Below are 18727 nucleotides of genomic sequence, written 5' to 3' on the forward strand. Positions count from 1 at the left end.
TAGTTATTTAGCAATTATTTAATAAAGTAAAATTCCTTTTTAATACCTGAAAGTATTTAGACCCTGAAATATAGCATTTTATTACAGGTACTGTGTGAAAGTAGAAATTACAGCACTATGTGGGTATTTATGGGAGTGTATTTGAAATTTCTGTGACCCAACAATGGAAAAAAATCACATGGCCACGAAACACCACCAAATACAGAAAATCTTTTTTCCTCTCTGAAAGTTTTGAAATTTCTTACAGAAGATTTGAGCAAGGTACATTCCCAGTGGTCTTACGTATCTCACTGCATTTTGACATACCTATAGGAATGTAAACTGTCCTTTGTCAACAAAATAACAAAAACTCCTTCCTAAACAGTACTCCTACCTCTCTCACTTTCCTTTGTTCCACTCCGAGAATAGGCAGAAGTTATACCTATAAGGCTGTTTGGTCTGTTTAGCTGACTTGAACTGGATAGAGAGCTAGTGGACGTGGAGAGCGAAGAGGTGGATGATGAGGAAGTTGAAGTTGAACTTGGTCTGTAGCGATGATACGGCTGTTCAACAGAAAAATGTCAGAATTAATTTACCAGGATTAATGAATACAAACCACGGGATATGAAAACATTTAACTATATAAATTATTCTTACAGTATTATCAAAATTAATATAATATTGTTAGAGTAAAGATTCATATAATTTCTCTACCTAAAGAGACTCATCATGAAAATACCTCTTCAGCAGTTCGGGAATATCTTTGTTTATAGTCATCATCTTTAGTTTCAGATTCTTTCTTTTCTTCTTGTTTTTCTTTGTCTTGCTTTTCTTTCTCCTCCTTTTCTTTTTCTTCATTTTCCTGCTCTCTGGTTCTTGTGGAACGACTTCTTCCTATAGTTTTTTCAGCTTCTTGAAGATCTGTCAGTGTTACGCCCTGGGAAAACAGCAGTCAGGAAACATCAGTCAAATATAACATTAACATTACTGTAGACGATCACATTACATAAATATTTTAAAGAAGATATTCAACTTAAGAAAATTAAATCTATCTATTAAGAAATAAATTTTACCTACATATTCTACCTATAAGCTTGCCTCTTGAATCTTGGAACCAAACTCTGATTTGTGGCAAGTAATTGCTCTAATGCAATCTACCACAGACTCTCCAGCAAGCCAATTTTTAGCTGAAATAGTAGATAGAGATTGCATAGAAGATCCTATAGAAATAATTTAAGAATCCAATAGATGCTTTTAATATGATCAAGAGCACAGTAAACATTTCTGAAAGAACCCTAAAAATATAATACTCATATTTTCAGAAAGGTTAATACTTTACAAATTAATTCCTTCCAACTGGATTTTTAGGTCAGCAACACTAAAAAGTCTCTTGTTATTTTTAGGCTATAAACTAGTTTCAAAATAAGCTCAGAAAGCAAACAATTTTATGAAGACAGTTTTTTTCTACTTTAGTTTTCAGCTGATGCCTTACTGAGACATTGCTCAAAACTCTTTGTAATCTACTCTTCAAAGCCAACTTTGCATCTTATGAGTTACTGAATTGCTTTGAGTGTTGATAAAGTTTAATCCAGTAATTCCTGGTAGCTTCTTCACTGTAAGGATTCAGCAATAGTTAGCCTGTAGCCTGACCACCATTCAGGGCTCTGAATTAGTGCTATGAAGTAAAAATACGTCCTATACAATGAAGTTGTATCAAACAGCACAGATCTCTCATTTGGAAAGCTAACCAGAAGTATATGAGGGGTTTAAAACTGCAAAGATTTGAAAGCAACATCAGTAAGCAATGTAGCTATGGACTCAGCCTAAAAACAGGAAAGGAAAATGGCTACAGTACTTTGTGCTGTTTTATCCAGGGACTGTTTGCTGATTATTCTCAGTTTGCCAGCAGACAGTGGCTGGCAATTGCTCCACTGCCCAAAGAGCATTTAAGTACCATTAGAGATACCCTATTTTGCTCCTGCCACATTGCTCCCTGTGACAGGATTGTGCTAGTTGCTGATAGATATGGATAAAAACTGGGAAGAAATCCCAAATATATCAGCACGAAAACTCAGAGAGAGAACTGCTGCAAGGAGATATGCAGTTAGATACTAGATTATTAGCACGTAATAAAAACCTCTCTTTTAGTATGCTTCCTTCTCCAGAGAAATAAGATTAAAAGTATTTTTTTAATGTTATTAGCTATTAGAATCTTATTAGCTATCCATGTTGATCAGCTCAATCATATTATCTACAATAGCTCCTGCACAGAAAAAAAAAGGTTAGAAATGGATGCAAATGCAGTATGCTATGCCTGCTTCTGAAGAATGATGTTATGGGTATGTTTTCAAACATGTAGAAGCTTTAGTAATACTATACCTGTGTAGATCTTCTAGACTGTCTTGCTTGCCTGGATCTAGCTTTTCTTTGGGACTCGGACTCTTCATCCCGTACTGGAGTGAGGTATGATCTAAAGAGTTAATTACAAACAAAATTGGCACATGATAATTTCTGCACAAATTTATTAAATGGTCAACCCCCCCCAACAATGCAAACTGAAAACAAAGGCAGTCATAAGAAAATATTTAACTATATAGGATAGATTACATTTTAGACATTTCATTCACATCATACTGATCTACTTATTCATCAAGAGAGCAGCTGTAGAACTCAAGTAAAATACACAGTTTTCCTACTGAATTTACATTTCTTTTTACCATTTTCTATAAATTTAACTTCAGCTCATCTGGTATATCACTGTTCTACTAACACAGAGGTAGAAGACCTCAGAGATTCAGCCAGTTAGACTTTTATATATCAAATATGTGTATGTATTACCTTTTAACATAACTTATAAGGTTTCAGAAAAAGCCAAATGTACTGTTAATGCAGAAAATCTAATTGTATCATCCATTTCACTAGAAATTAAGAATCCCTGAGGAGGTGGTTACCATACATTCACATTAATCATCCACGCTTTGAGTAATCCAAATCCCTTTGAAAAAAATGAGCTTAAAAATAAATCCTCATGAAACCCACAGCAGTCCTGCAGAATAAGCAGGTAAGTGTAATCAAAGATAAAAGGGTACTAGGGTAGATACAAGGTCCGGATTCTTTTTAAGAAATTCTCTAATCCAGATAACAAGTAAAAATCCAACAGGACATAGATACATGCACAAATGCATAAATTTCTATGTATGTAAACCCATAATTAAAGAACTAAAAGATTGTAATGCATTTGTTGATTTTCTATGGCAGAATACTCTGGGAAGCTGCTATAATTTCACACAGCTTTTAAATCCTTAAATTGACTAAAATTAGAAAAAAAGTGAAAAAAAAATTTGAAAAAAGCAAAATGAAAAGGTTGCCTAAAGGCTGCTTAAAACCTCTCTGAGGCTTCTTTAGATCAGATTCTATAACATTTTCTGATTGTCTCTCTTTATACATAATTAGTTAAGAATAGTTAAGAGTCACTGGATAAAGTTTCAATAATTTGCTAGTGATTATGCCATCAGTTATTAACAACTAAGTAATTTATGGATGGAAAGAGCAATTTGCTCACCTATATAATATATTTAGTAGCCTTAGCACATCCCCACATACTAAAAAGAGTTCTGAAACAACTTTAAGATTTAAAAAACTTCATTTACACAGACCTACGGATTACAACCCATGCTCTACCCCATTGAAATACTTACAACTTACTGCTTTACTTAAAAGTGTTGAAACAAATCCCATCTTATGGTGCATCTTAAAAAACCTACACTGTGTAAATTTGATTTTCTTATTGGGTCTCTTGCAAGCAGCATTTTTGATTGATTTTCTATTTCCCAAAAACTCTAGGCCATTAGGCTGCTTTAGGTAACCTGACCTGAACCACCATCTACCTAGGAGGGCTTGACTGCAGAGCAGGTATCATCTTTACAGCTTAAAATTGCTACAAAACTGTTTTCCATAACTTTCTTTTTAGTAACTGCTGTTCCTATACCTACCTTCCAACAAATATGAAATACTTTAAACTGCACTGAGAAAAAATGAAGTCTCAACTTTTCAGGTGCACATTGCAGCTACAGTCAAGAGTAGAAAGTGCTCTTCCCTAGCATCCCTTGCATGTGCCACACACAGCTACCTACGCTGCATTATTCATGATACAAAGACTTAGAGACTCAAGTTTGTCATTTCCTTCCCTGATTCTCTACACCAATCCTAAAAGTCAAATGAAGAATATAGCTTCTTCAGCTGTTCTAAAAGAATGCACCATTATGTGCTTCATCAATAAAGTACTTTATTCCTCACTTTCAACTATCTTTGAAATAAGTCTTGCAAACATACTTTCTAAATATATAATTTGTCGATAAACACAGATTAACTGACTTCATTACTTAATATATAGCATGTAATATTTAATATAGATTTATTTTTTCATGTGCATAGAAACATATGTAGATACACACACAAATATATCTATCTGTATATTTACAGATAGATATGCTTGTGCTCATATTTAGAGCACAACATTCTCAAATGCATGCAGCAATTATTCCAATTTTGATTTCTAAGATTCATGGATATACTAATATGCCATCAAGAATGCATCTGCAACAGTATATTACACAATCAGCCCAGTCAGAGAAAACCACAGCATTTCAGGCCAACTGCAGGTATCTAAAACATATGTACTATATGCACATTAGTATACACACACCAGTTAGAGCAAACAAGAAGCAAAAGCCTAATTCTAATTTTCCTTGCCTTTCCAGCTATGTAAGATAGATATAGCTATCTATCTAGATATAAGACCGAAAGAGCATTTGAATTCTAGAATTTGAACTACTCTGAATTACTCTCAAGAAAACACACATTTTGTTAATTATGCTTTTCATTTTTTGGGTTTGATTCAAATTTCACTATGGAAAATGCAGGTTCTGGCTACTGTAGCTATTGAAATTGATTGTCAGCACATGTGGACTCTCCCTGAATCATGGTGGGGAATAATAAAAACATAACCCACTTATCATAGAAGTTTTTTCATCTCAGTTTTGGTTAGGAAGGCAGACTACAGAAAACAGACTACCCTAATTAGGCCTCTATAAGGAATCTTTAAATGCTGCTGCCTTAAGCGAACCAAAGGAATACAATTTCCTCCTGTAATAAAGAACAGCTTCATTACCTCCTTGAACATACAGAGATACACATATCTGGCACTGATACAGAAAGTACATTTTGAACCTACTACAGGAGCAACACACAAATCTGAATTTGCAGCAGGAGGGTTAAAGGATAAACATTTATAAGTACCCAGAAAAAGAAGAACAAAGGAAAGTTAACATGAATTACCAATCTTTTGAAATCTTATTTTTGCTTCCATAAATAGAAGGCAACAACTCTTTATGGAAACAAATATGCACCAATCTTAAGTCATCCTTCATGGAACTGTAAACAGAAAAACCCACCATATTCTTAAAATAAGATTTACATCAGCTTCTTACTCATTCTTCATACTGAATATCTCTTAAAGCATTGCATTTAAAATTGTATGACTATCTTTCAAGTAGAAGACACCCTAAATCATGCAATGAAACAGAATGTGTTGGGTTCAATACTCTCTTCTCAGTAATGTCAGGCATACAAAATGATTGAAAAACCGCTATGCTGTGCCTTATTAGGATACTGCCAATGGCACACTACCTCAGTCTGCAGCATGAAATTGCAGTAATCAATTAATTGATAATTAAATTATTTTTAATTCAGTGTTTTTAGAGAGTTGCATTACTGGTACTTCTAAGAGGACTCATTTAATCTATAAAGATAAATAAAATCTGAAAATACCATATATCATATGAGTAACCAAGGCCAGTCAAAAACATACAATATCACAGTTCATTAATGGTCTCTATTAGTACTAAGCTCTTAGATAAACTGAGGTACCAGTTGTTTCAATGCACAGCAATAAAACAACATTGCTTTACACCCCATACTGTTCAAATCTGTGGTAACCAACACATTCCTTTAAATAATAAATAAAAAGTATAACTTTTGGGTAAGAGCAACATTACTCTTAGGACCTTTACACACCTCCGTCTCTCCCTGACCTCTGATGTTGAGGACACAGTGCCAGAAGTAGCTGTAGTCATGGCTGTAGTAGTGGCTGCAGCATTTACAACTGATGGTGCAACAGGAACGGTCACTGCTGTAGGAACACTGTCCTTTTCTTTCTCAGTACTATCCTCAGCCCACAAACGATTTGAGGTACTACAGCATAACAAGTAGCAACACAAAAAAAGAGAAAAGGAAACAGCTAAACAATGAAAGCACTTTACTAAACAACTAATAACATGTAAAATGAGGGATGGATTTTTTTTAGGAAGCAAACTGAGAAAGGTCTCTACTATGAAAGCTCAGCTTGAGCTATTAAATTGAATAAATTAAGAATTACCAGTTCACAAAAATTGAACTTTTATTCTCCAGACCCTTCTAACATTTGATTTATTCTTTTATACTGACATGGCTTTCATGTTACAGTAGAAAGCCATTCACAATTTTTGAGCCAAATTGAATAAAATCAAAACAAATTTAACAGTAAAGTGAAAAAATCCAGAGCCCCAGGATCTACTAAACAAGAACGCATGCACATACATAAGCACACAGTAGACCTGACAAAAAAAAGGAACAAAATGTCCTGGTGCCATTACCTGCTTTGTACACCTGCTGAAGTAGAACCCGTTGTACTCTTCGTAGTAGTGTTTGTGCTGGCAGGCAGCGTTTTCTGAGGACCAGCAGAAGAGGTAACTGTTGATGCAGTACTTGGAACATTAGAACTTATCAAATCATCTTGTCTTCTACCAAAGGAGCCACTGAAGGAGAGACATGTACAATGATGGCATTTATTACTGATATTTACTCATTAAAATATCACCAAGCTTTGAATGATCTACTCAACTTCTGCCCATGTATTCTGTGCCTCAGTTGAGTCTTGGAAACTTCTGGTGCAAAAGAAGCTTTTTTTCTATTTTTTCCTTGGCTAGGACTTTTAATTTATGATTTTGGAGGGCAGCAGAAGTGTCCCTTAGTCCCAACCATTTCTTCACCAAAGAGGATAAAGAATGGAGTCTCACTCGTTTATGTAAGAATGTCTTGATCAGATCTACTAAAGCATTTATATAGGGCCCCCAATGTCCCATTTTTAAACTGCTGTTTCACCCACACTGAATACCTCAGAAAATGCAGAACCTTACTGCACAGCTTGTCAGGAAAGAAAATGTCATCAATATCACTCCTCTTATAATTTGAAAGCAATTAAATATACTGCCCCATTTAAAAAAAAAAATCTTTAATCATTCCCAGGAAGAATAACCTCCCACTCAGGTTTTTCCCTTGCTCTTCAAGCTATAAAGCAGACCCAATGGTTTACAAGAAATAAATATGCATTATGCTGTATGAGACAGCCTGATAACTGATAATATCAATGTCAAGACAAAAAAATGCTAAGTATGTACTGTGTACATCAGCAGCATGTACCAATATGCAGCTTAGTTATTCGACTCTTTTCCTTGATCTATTCATTTTAGCTATTTATTGCCCCACTAATTACAATGAAGAATTTGACTCACATAGCTACACTGAAATGACACAATGCAGTAAAGTTAATCATGTAGTATATATGCAGCATATGATTCTTCCTAAGAAAATTCTGCAAGTTAGGAACCAGCACACCTGAGAACTATTCTCGTATTTTCATAATTTACTTTGCATTCAAGTGAATTTTATGTATTCTGTGATGCTGATACTCAACATAGGTATGGCTATAATTTACAATTAACGACAGCAGTCCAATACCTCCAAGACTGTCATGCAATAACCAGAATACAACAGTGTTTTCCCCCTTTTCATATACCAAGCAGAATTATACCTATTGCAACATTTTCAAAAATTGTCTGACTACTGAACTAATCTGGAAAGCATCAAATGAACCCCAAACTGAAATAAACCACTGGAAAAAGCAAGCATCTAACTTTAATTACATAGATTAAAATCAGCGCAACCACTTCATCAGCATACAACTGCATGTTTAAAACCAGCATAACCATTGCAATACACACTTTGCAATTATTATGAACATGGCAATGTCACCATTCAGTTTTAAACTGTCCTTACAAAACGATTCAGTGCTTGTTAACTTTTAAGCCTATTTTGATAAAAAAAAGAGAAAATCCCACACCTTTTTTGATAACTTGTGTTTAATGACGCAGGACCTTCATTTAAATTGTTTTTCTTGACATCTTCCTCCCATTTTCTCCTGGTGTAGGAACTGCCACCACGTATTGAACTAGCAGACGAATCCCTGTAAAAGAGATTTTAGTTTAGCAAACTCACATTAAAGAAGGCTGTTCTTGGATGTGAGTTGAACAGGAACTTTGAATTAAAATCCTGGATAACACACTTAAAATAAACATAACTGAATAAGGAATAAAATTGCTTTTATGGACAATCGTTTTCAAGCCTGTGTGAAAAAATACTACATCCATAGTAACACAATTAGAAATATAAGAAGAAAGTAGCATCAAAAGAAAACTGCTAAAGAGGACCTAATCAACATTAAATCAATTGTTGCTTTTTATCTGTGGTCATTCCTAGCTTTGTTTTTCTCCAAAAAGGAACAAGATGTTTTTCTGTTTACTCCTGAGATTATCCAGTGCAATAAGGGAAATCTACTTGGCTTTTTTAATAGCTGATTTGATGGCATTTTTCATTCTTTGATGTTATAAGAAGTTTAAAAGCTGGCAAGCCTTTAGAACTCATGATACTCTAAGACCAGCCTAAGTAGGCTTGCAGTAGCCATTCCTGAGGGGTCTGACATGTATCACTAGCTGACATGACTTCAGTCATAAGGAATTTCCAGGCTGTTGCTGCAGTTTATAGCAGCAAGGAATGACCTTGCAAAAAGCTACTTAGAAAAATTATCCCAAAAACTGATATACAAAAACTGAATTTCTAACAAAAATACCAGCTCAAAATCTGAAGTTCAGACAATAGGAAGAATAAAACATGTCTTTCACAAAATTATATATAAGGCAATCAGGTGTAGGAGGCAAAATAAAACAAAACTTTGAAAATATGCATTCTATGTTCAGATACCCTTGGCCATCATAATGTACCTCTTTTTGCATGATAATGTATGTTAGCACTTCTGCAGTTGCAAACAGTTGGTTTTCTGCATAACCTATACAGTCAGACAATGCTACAAATTAGCACAGTTTTAAAACATCAAAGTTTGTCAGCCACTCTAAAATCTTATTTAATTTCATATTAAATGATATATAACTTCATAGTCACCTGTTTTCTTTTTCATCAATGTCAGAGGTACTGGCCAGCCGTCTTGGTATTGTAGGTGCAACATATGCAAGTCGAGTTCCTTTTCCATCTTTCTCCTGAAAGACATTAGTTTTTTTATTAATTGTTACTATTATTGATTATCTTGTCTGGAAAAGGATCATTATGCCAACTCTGACCATGTTTATTGTAGCCTGATTATACAAACGAGTTTAAAGTTTTAGTTAAATATCATAAAAGGCTACAACAGGAAAATGAAACTGCTAATGTTTCCATTCTAGTAATGCTAATGACTTTTTTTTCTGCTTTGCTGCAGTACACTTCCATCAGTGATTCCTGAAAGCAACTGGTTCAGTATTTTTATATAGCACAGTACATTACTATTCTTAATCTTTAAATCATATGAACATTTGTATTTAAAACAGAAGCACAAGTTTTATTTTGTTCAGGTACCGGAACAACACTTGGTTTAGCGTATCCATGTTTAGCTACAGAACCAATTTTTGAAAATAAAAAATCACTACAAAATGAAATTTAATATAAAAGAGACTTCTTTCATTTGTAAGATTCTTTTAGCATAATTCTCCAAGTGATACAAGTGCTATCAAATCTCCCATGTCCCCGAATTGCAAAAATGACTACTAGCTTTGCAAGTCCTAAAAAGGAATAAAATGCCAGACCTATGTACCAGGTCACCAGACACTGAAGGAGCATATTACACTTTGAGAGATACTATATAAAGAAGCTCTGTAATTTCACTTTTTGGAATTTTATTAAAGAACATATGTGTACTACAATCTTACTTCTATAATATATCATTAACATCTATACTAAGAAAGGTATAAGAAGTCCTCAAAATGTTGTTTTATCCTGAAAATTATTACCTTTTCTTTGTTGTCCAGTGAAGAGGAAAGTTTAGGACTTGATGCAGAACGCATAACACCTGCAGAGTCCTTTTCTTTCTGAGCTTCTTTGGAAGCAGTAATCTCTGCAAGTGCACCATAACTACCTGTTTTTCTAAGACCCAACCTCCATGAAGCAGGAGATTCATCTTTCCTCTCTTCATCTTTGGGAGAAACCTTGGTTGTAGATGTTGGAAACTATAAAACACATGAAAATGAATTTACATTATTAATTTATGTTATCTGTGGTAATTCACGCTCCTTGCAGAGATTCGAGAACACAACTGTTTTTAATAATCACAAGTGCTGAACTTGTAGGGAAGTTGTAGTGAGAGGCAACCTATGCACTTTTCTCTTGAATTAGTCAATGGGATCAGAAACGTAAGACCGGTCAAGGAATACCACTCTTATAAAAGTTAGCTTACAAAAACTCACACTTTGTAATACACGCTGTGAACTTGAGATAAAAACTTAGAAACATGCAAATCTGGTATTAACATTTTGATTAAATATGTTATTTTGCAACCTGTACATAAACCTGTGCACGCAAGAACCTCACCATAGATTTTTCACCCTTACTGGGCACAAGAACAATGCCAGTTTTGCGCAAGCCCTGCCTCCATGATGCAGGATCTACTGACTCCACGACAGGCATGACAGGAGGAATGAAATCATACTAAAGCCAATTCAGACAAGACAAAGATGAAGATTGAAAGGAAGGAAAAGAGAAACCAAAGGTTGTTTTAACACCATATAGTTTGTTCCTAGGCTTATAGTAAGTAACTCTTCATCACAACACAAAAATACCAAAGAAGCAGTAAGAGACTTAAAACCATAGTAACAGATAACAGCTCAATGTAACACAGCATGTTTACCTCATTCAGAGACAGAATTACAGCTTGCATAGCAAAGAACAACAAAGCCTGTGACCTTACAAGGTCTGTGGTCTAAATCTTCACACTGTTGAGAGTACTGGAAGATTCACACTAACATACCCCTCATCTTCTTACCATGTATCATTCATATCCCTGAATCACATCCCACATGCCAGTAGCTAGCGTGGCTATCCTCCCAGACTTGCCTTACCTTCAGTACCTGCAGTCACAGAGCAGCAGACTGAAGGAAACCTGACTTTAGCTTAGTACACTGCATCTGCACCTCTTGGTTCGGCCATCTGTGATGTAAAAGCAGAAGTGCAGCTACAGCAGATCAGATGGTGCAGACCCAAAAAGGCAGGTGCAAGCATAGGTGCAAGATCACACACAGAGTGCTGCTTTACCTTCACACGTAAAAACAGTTTAAAGCATTTTTGTTTATCGACAGGAGCCGTAACTGCTCCTTTAGATCACATGTACCTGCTATGTTACAAGATAATATTTTTGCTATAAAGTGCATTTGTTTTATAGTTACAGAAGGCCCTGAGCTTTCCTAGTCATAGGAAGATAACTACAGTTTATTGTTAGCCTGTACCTTTTACCTAGAAGACCAAAATATAAACCATTAATTTCTGCATAACAAAATCAGAAGTGTATTGATGATTTATAAAAGCTTGTAATTTAGCTTAAAATCAAGCTTATTTCCTCTCTTATGAAAGTACTCCCCCATACCTGCACCTAAAGTATACTTTGTAAAATGAACCACTATTAGATTCTACTGTGAATATGGAAGTATAACCCCAGTAAGCTCCCAGGAGCAAAATACAATTCAGAGTAGTATGTCCTAGTGGTATGTCTTTTGTTTCTACTGTGGCTGCAGTATATCACGGTTACCACTTCTCCTGAATATGCATTTCAGATGCACTAGTACAGGGCTACACTTTGATGATGATGCGTACAGGAAAGTTGTAAGGAATGACAAATGAAGATTTACTGGCTTACTACCCAGCTTGCTCTGATATTCCAAAAGTTGGACTTCTGACTATGCTTTCTTATCTACTGTATTTTTTTCCCCAAGATACCCATCTTCCCCTTACCAAGTAAAACTCAAGTTCATCCAAATTAACTTCTCCTGTAAAATTACAAGCTGTAAAAGCTTCCAGCAAGCAATATGGCTTTGCTAGGTGTGGCTTTGAGCTACGCATTGAATAAATCATGTGTCCCTATTATCTAGCTCTTCCATGAGGTCCTAACCATATTAAAACAAGGATGAGACCCACACAATTTTCTACTTCTTATTTCAGGTATAGTTTTCAACTTCTCTGCCAAAGTACTAGGTGAACACTCCAAGGGACTCCCAAAAGTCACATGGTCATGCCTGCCTCCCTTGAATTAAGTGCATCAGAAATACAGGTACTGAGAAACACAAGAACTGTATTTTCTAGAAATTCTGGAGGAGTTTGACATAGAAAAGACTTTCAAAAGATGAAGTTTAGTTTCAGAAAACACAAGAACTCCACTCACTATGCAACAGCATTTTCTTTTTCAGAATGATTTTACATTCAGCTATTTAATAGCTCTGTATTTTAGGTCCCTGTGCAGAATTGAAGTCATTCAAAATTAAAAAAAATTAACAGCATCTGGGGAAGAACATAAAGTATTTTAAGAATCTGTGCATACTTTTCTCAATTCACCGGTTAATCAGATCAAGTATTTACACTAGAATCAAAAATATATACTTACACAGAAAAAAGAAAGAGAAAATCATAAGGTTATAATATAAAATAAAAAGGTATTTTCTTTTACCTTCTTAACAGGGGATGTAGGTGCCCCTTGGCCACCAGCTACTGAGGGCGCCGTCACAGCTACTGATGCTGATTGTGTACTTGTGGTATTTGCATTATTAGCTGCCAAGGTTTTGGTCTTATCTGCAAAATATTGACAAGATTTAATCTTCATTCTTCATTCACAATTTCATCACCTTTACAACACCTAACTGAATTTTCATCCAAGAAATTTGACAGTTAACTTTATGACCAGCATTTTATTATTTATTTCTCAGTGTTTTCTCCCTCACTCCTACTTTACATCTTAGCTAGGTCCACCTTGTTTTCCTAAACAGCTGAGCACGCAGCATGCAACAATTTTTTTGTATTCATCAGGTGTTACCACTCAGAGATGCAGAGACAGAGGTACAGAATCATTCAAAGTGACTCAGGAGATCACCTAACTCACCCTTCTGCTCAAAGGAGGGTCAATACTGCCTATGAATCAGGTTGCTAACGGCTTAGATGAGTCACATCTTGGAAACCTCTGGAGACAGATTTCAGTCTCCCCACACAGCCTGTATTTCAGCATCTGGCTAATGACCATAAAAACTGAAACAGTGGGAGATCTGTTAGCATCTCATCTGATCTCATTAATGTATATAAGTATCTCAAAGGCAGGTGTCGAGGGTGGTGCCAGACTCTTCTTGGTGCTGTCCAGTGACAGGACAAGGAGCAATAGCCATAAACTAAAATACAAGGAGCTCCACCTCAACATGAGGAAGAACACTGAGGGTGGAAGAGTTCTGAAAGAGGCTGTCCAGGGAGGTTGTGGAATCTCCCTCTCTGGAGACATTTAAAACCCACCTGGATGCTTTTGTGTGTAACCTGCTCTAGGGTCACCCTGCCTTGGCAGGGAAAATTGGACTTGATGATTTCTTTGATTCTGTGACTCTGTAACAGTTAATTAAGTATAGAAAGCAGGGGCAAATTTAAAATGAAACCTTTATTCTCTGATAATTATGCATGTTTGAGTTCAAAGAAATAATTAACTGTACAGAGAAGCACATCAGGAATTCTGGTCACCAGAATGACCTGAGACAGGACTTGCCTTGCAGAGCACCAATTTACCATTTGCTTCATTCCTTCTCTGTCCCTTGCTTTTCTTACCCACATTTCACTGTCTACCTACCTAATCTCTTCTGCTTTCTCCAAATTCCTTCCTCAGCCCATGGTTCATAAACCTTAACCCTTCTTACACAAACTCACAGAAAATGTCATGATTGAGATACAAAAACTGCTGTCACTGCTTTTGCTTGAGCTTCATAATGTTACACCTTCACTTCTTTTTCGTGTATCTGAACTGCACATTCTTCAGGCTTGGATGTTGCCTCCTATTTATTAGTGCAGTATGAAGCAACATGGGGGTTCAACACCCAATGGTTCTGGCCCACACATCTTCCCATCTATGTGACCCATACAGCCTGGGAGCAATTAATTTAGAAAGTATACAAGGTTTTCATGCAGTGTTCTTCCAACTAACATTTAAATTCAATAAAGTACTGATATACAATTAGAAGTTGTGTAATTCACAGTATTGGTGTTACACACTTGTTTTAGTTTTATGGACATAGTTGAACAGATGTTTTGAATGTTAGTTAAGCAGTAAACAAATACAAATATAAATAGCTTACATGACCAACGGCCCTATATGGAAAGTTCTTTTTAAACACAAGTCAAAAAAATGGGCGGTAAAATTCTAGGTTATAAAAAGCTGAACAAGGCAATGTGGACTGACAGTATGATTCGAGATGATGCACAGGCAGATCTGATAGAAATGTGTAAGCAATACATCTTTAAAATACACAGAAATGATTCCTTAAATTTTAGCTTTCAGTTTTCCAGATTCTGTACTGCAGCAGTAGATAACTCTGAACTTCACATACAGTGTTAGCACCTTCTCCTCACAGTTTAGTTAGACAAAACAATCCTTGTCCAGGCCGAGACCCAAGAACACTGTTGCAGCTTCAGGCTCAAAAGTTATAAACAGTGAATTGAGAAGAGCAATCTGGGTGAATGGGACTTCATAACCTGAAGCTGTAATTGGACATTTAACCCTAATATGTAAATGGACCAAAAGTTATAAAAGTCTAAAAACTTGTGATCTGTTGTCCATCTTGGGTCTTGGCCTGGCTCTTTTGCTGCCCAAGGTTCATCCTTTGAAGGCCTTTTAATAAATACCTACTTTATTCCTGTAACTCTATCTAGCCTCTGTTCTAAGTGGCCTCTCAAGGCATCAGAAAAAGTTATCAGGAGTGAAAGCACAGAAGGAAAAAATGGATTTTTCACAACTGTATTCTGAAAATATTAATAGAGCAGCAAGAGCACAGTTGTATGCATGACTAAGCTGATATGGACTAATTAAAAAAAAAATTAGAGTACATCAAAAAGAGTAAGTTACAAAACCTGAACTTATGAAAATTTTATTTTTTATCTTGTTTCCCTGTCCTTTGCAATAAGCTACTTTCATATTCATGTTTTCCTTCTTGGTCTTACAGACAGAAGTGTATTTATATTTAAACTATATTCTCACATAACCAATGAAACACAGGAAAACCTTTCAATTATGCCAAAAGATTTGAAATCACCTTTTCCACAACTTTAGAATACAGAACACTGTTAAAATATTCCACAACCAGAATGCTCCTTATAATAATAATATTTTTCACTTGAAAAATCTTTAACTACCTTAAGCTGAATAACGGTAAAAAAAAGGGAAAGTAAAATCTTGGAACTTAAGAGATGTAGCTCTACAGGGAAAAGCTTCAAGTGTATCTTGCCAAATAAAGTATGATAAAGCCTTGTTGATATTAAAACCCCTGAAGTTTACATAAATTAATTCTTGTGTCACAGTCAAATTTTCCTGGCACGAACTACTGGCAATGAAGAGAACACAGTTACCAGAGTCATAAAGTTCAGCAGACATTACAGTCAGCTCAGTGACAGAGAAATTACTACATGTTATATATTATAAGTAGTTTGAGTTTAGCAAAGCTCAGTAAATAATGGATGCAAGTGCACTAAGGTAAAAAAGTAATTACAAAGCCTGCCAGACACTTTTTTTCAGCTTAATATTGAAATGCTGGATTATTTCAAACTACAAAAAAAAAATTAAACCACAATAGAAAGTTTGGTTTCACAAGTTATTTTTACTTCTATCTACATTAAATGCTTATGATAAATTGGCTAGCTCTGAAATACACTATTAGTCTTGTCTTTTCAGGTGTAGAAATTAGAATGTATTAAAATAAAAACTGACAGCTCACTAAACCTGGTTAGTTTTAAAAGTTAATGTATAAAATATTAACAGGCTGTTTCTAATGACATCCATGTCTATGTAAGGTACTGCTGCATTGTGATTCTAATATTCTTTATTAGGATTAAACATATATCTTTAAACACTTATTATCAGACGCTTGTTTTCTGGTTTGAAAGGAAAAGATACATTTTGCTCTTTTATTAGTACTTACTGCTCTGATAATTGTTCAAGAACAAAACAATCCACTAATTCTATTTCTCAGGAGAAAAATATAGAGTAATGTGCATACAATGCAAAACTTTTCAAAGAACATTCCTCTTGAAGTTATATATGAATTAACAGTCAACATTAAAATAATACATTTAAAAGTTTATCTCAGAACACACTGAAAATATATGCACTACTACTTTATGAATACCTGAGCCAGATTAAGTAGTAATTACTTCAAGATGGTAAGAACAAATGAGAATGTTTGCACTTCTGATCCAATCTCTGCACCAGTTCCACAAGCAAATACTGCTACGAATTCTTCCTCTCTAATTTGACCTTCTAACTTTTTCAATGTTTCTGACATGCTACTTCAGGCTTATATTATTTTATCTATCTAATTAACAGCATCTATTTGTTAAGCAGCCAATCAAGTAAGCTGGCTAATAGCTTTAACCTAAGTAGCTACCAGTGCAGACATCCATTTGATACATCTGTTACGACTCAACTTTAGACATATACAAACTTACTTTCAAATAACTGGAAACTTAGTGAAACACAGAAGAATAAGAGAAATGTAAGATACTTAATTCTGTATCACGTGATATTAAACAAGTAAATTTATAAAGTATATATTTAATGAAATGCAATGCTCCAAATAACATACCTGTCTCTGCTTCAGATTCTGAGTCATCATCCTCTTCCTCTTCACTAGAACAACTGGATTCATCCTTCTTTCCTTCTTCTTCTTCATCTGCTTTCTCTTGCTCCAGAGACTCTATACTAGATGCATTCTTTTCTTGCTCCATAATCAGTGTCTCCTTACTGAGTTTGTAAAGAGAAGTATTTACTAAGTACTGAAAAATTTACTAAAGCCTGTTAAGTAGGACTTTGTGACAGCTGTAAAGTCATCTTTTTTAAAGACTTCACAATTTTTTTTATTTTTACTTACTTTTTAAATGTTTTCTGTGTCTGATTATTATCCAAGTTGGCTGTGGATTCAATTAGGGGAGATTTCTTTTCACGTTTTTCACTATGAAGCTTCAAAACAGAAAATGATGCAGTTTATTTGTTAGAATGGCATCAGTGTGACAAAATAACAAATGGAGGGGAATTTCTAATTACTACAAACACTAGAATGTGTAAAAAATTTCAAAAAGTGTGAATGTTCAAAGCTCTAAAAATCTTAGAAACTGTTATTCCAAGTAAGATGCTCACTGTTGATACTTTGGATCAGCAAATGCCCACTGGACAAGGCAAGTTGTAGATTGCCTTTTTTCTTCCAAGGCTTTTTTGGTCACCATGGGTGACAAGTAAAGGCATAAAAGACCTTTTGAGATGACTGTGGCATCACCTGAATTGAAGCCCTGAATTTAAAACTTTAGTTTTAATTTTTATCCTGCCCTGAGGTGGATACTATAATCATATGTATATTAAAATGCAACATACACACACACACACATATATATATATATCTATGTATATGCACAAGGCCTACCAGATTCTGCTTCTTTTGTAACTCTTCTAAATATCCTAGAATATCTTCATCTGCCACATCAAATGCTGTCTGGCCCTGGAGAAAGGGAAGAAGTAAAACACCATAATTGTACAACAGACTTTAAATGTATGGGACTACGATGTCTTTTCATCTCATGATGATGCAGGTTAAGGAGAACATTTAGAGAGAGAAACTGGAAAATATGAATCAAGCTCTACTGCAAACTGTTAGTCTGTCAGTACTTGAAAACAGTTTTGCAATATTCACTTTTTTTGGGTGGGGTGGTGGGGGAGAAATTTTAAAAAAACACTTATACCTGATGAATAAACACATTTTTAAGTGGTAAAAGACATGACAATAAAATTTTACTATAGTTTGAAGGAAAAAAAGAACACCATGAATGAAAAGTAGATTGATGAATATAATCTCACAGTATTAGTGCCAAACAACTGTTCACAATGGCAGTTGAATTGATGGATCCTGAGCAGTTCAGTATCCTGCCCATCTTAGACTATCATATACAGCTTGATTTTTGAAGTTTTAATGATTTAAAGGAGTTGCACTAAATTTAAGCAGTCATGCATTCACAGTTTACAGCAAAACTCTAGTTTACAATTTACACTCTATTTTATAAAGATCTGCTACAACCACTTGTTATTTCTCCTTAGGGTATGATTTCCATGGGCCATATACTTGAAGGCTGGAATCTAGGCAAAGTCCTGTATTCACTGGCATAAATGCAGCTGCATCAACATGCTGGGTGGGCTTACTGAGATGCTTGGGGGGGATCATGACAAGATCATTGCACTTCATACGTAAAGAAGTACATATTGTACTTCTGTACAACAACC

The 18727-nt window shown here is 35.1% G+C and overlaps 1 protein-coding gene across 6 annotated transcripts in view; it reads right to left on the reverse strand.

The window, feature by feature from the left end:
- Window positions 1-18727, reverse strand: part of PPP1R12A (protein phosphatase 1 regulatory subunit 12A) — a 112451-nt gene that overhangs the window by 21285 nt on the left and 72439 nt on the right. For 4 of the 6 annotated variants that reach the window (XM_064701993.1, XM_064701997.1, XM_064701998.1 and 1 more), the window contains 12 exons: window positions 17877-17951; window positions 17331-17419; window positions 17046-17203; window positions 12893-13014; window positions 10194-10409; window positions 9313-9407; window positions 8198-8320; window positions 6672-6833; window positions 6055-6231; window positions 2359-2449; window positions 719-916; window positions 374-542 (listed from right to left, as the gene is read on the reverse strand). In XM_064701993.1, the coding sequence (XP_064558063.1) occupies window positions 374-542; window positions 719-916; window positions 2359-2449; window positions 6055-6231; window positions 6672-6833; window positions 8198-8320; window positions 9313-9407; window positions 10194-10409; window positions 12893-13014; window positions 17046-17203; window positions 17331-17419; window positions 17877-17951 (1675 nt within the window). The remainder of the gene's footprint in view (window positions 1-373; window positions 543-718; window positions 917-2358; window positions 2450-6054; window positions 6232-6671; window positions 6834-8197; window positions 8321-9312; window positions 9408-10193; window positions 10410-12892; window positions 13015-17045; window positions 17204-17330; window positions 17420-17876; window positions 17952-18727) is intronic. The other 2 variants (XM_064701994.1, XM_064701996.1) reach the window with 2 other exon arrangements.

Source organism: Zonotrichia leucophrys, chromosome 1A, assembly GCF_028769735.1.
Source record: "Zonotrichia leucophrys gambelii isolate GWCS_2022_RI chromosome 1A, RI_Zleu_2.0, whole genome shotgun sequence".
NCBI lineage: Eukaryota > Metazoa > Chordata > Aves > Passeriformes > Passerellidae > Zonotrichia > Zonotrichia leucophrys.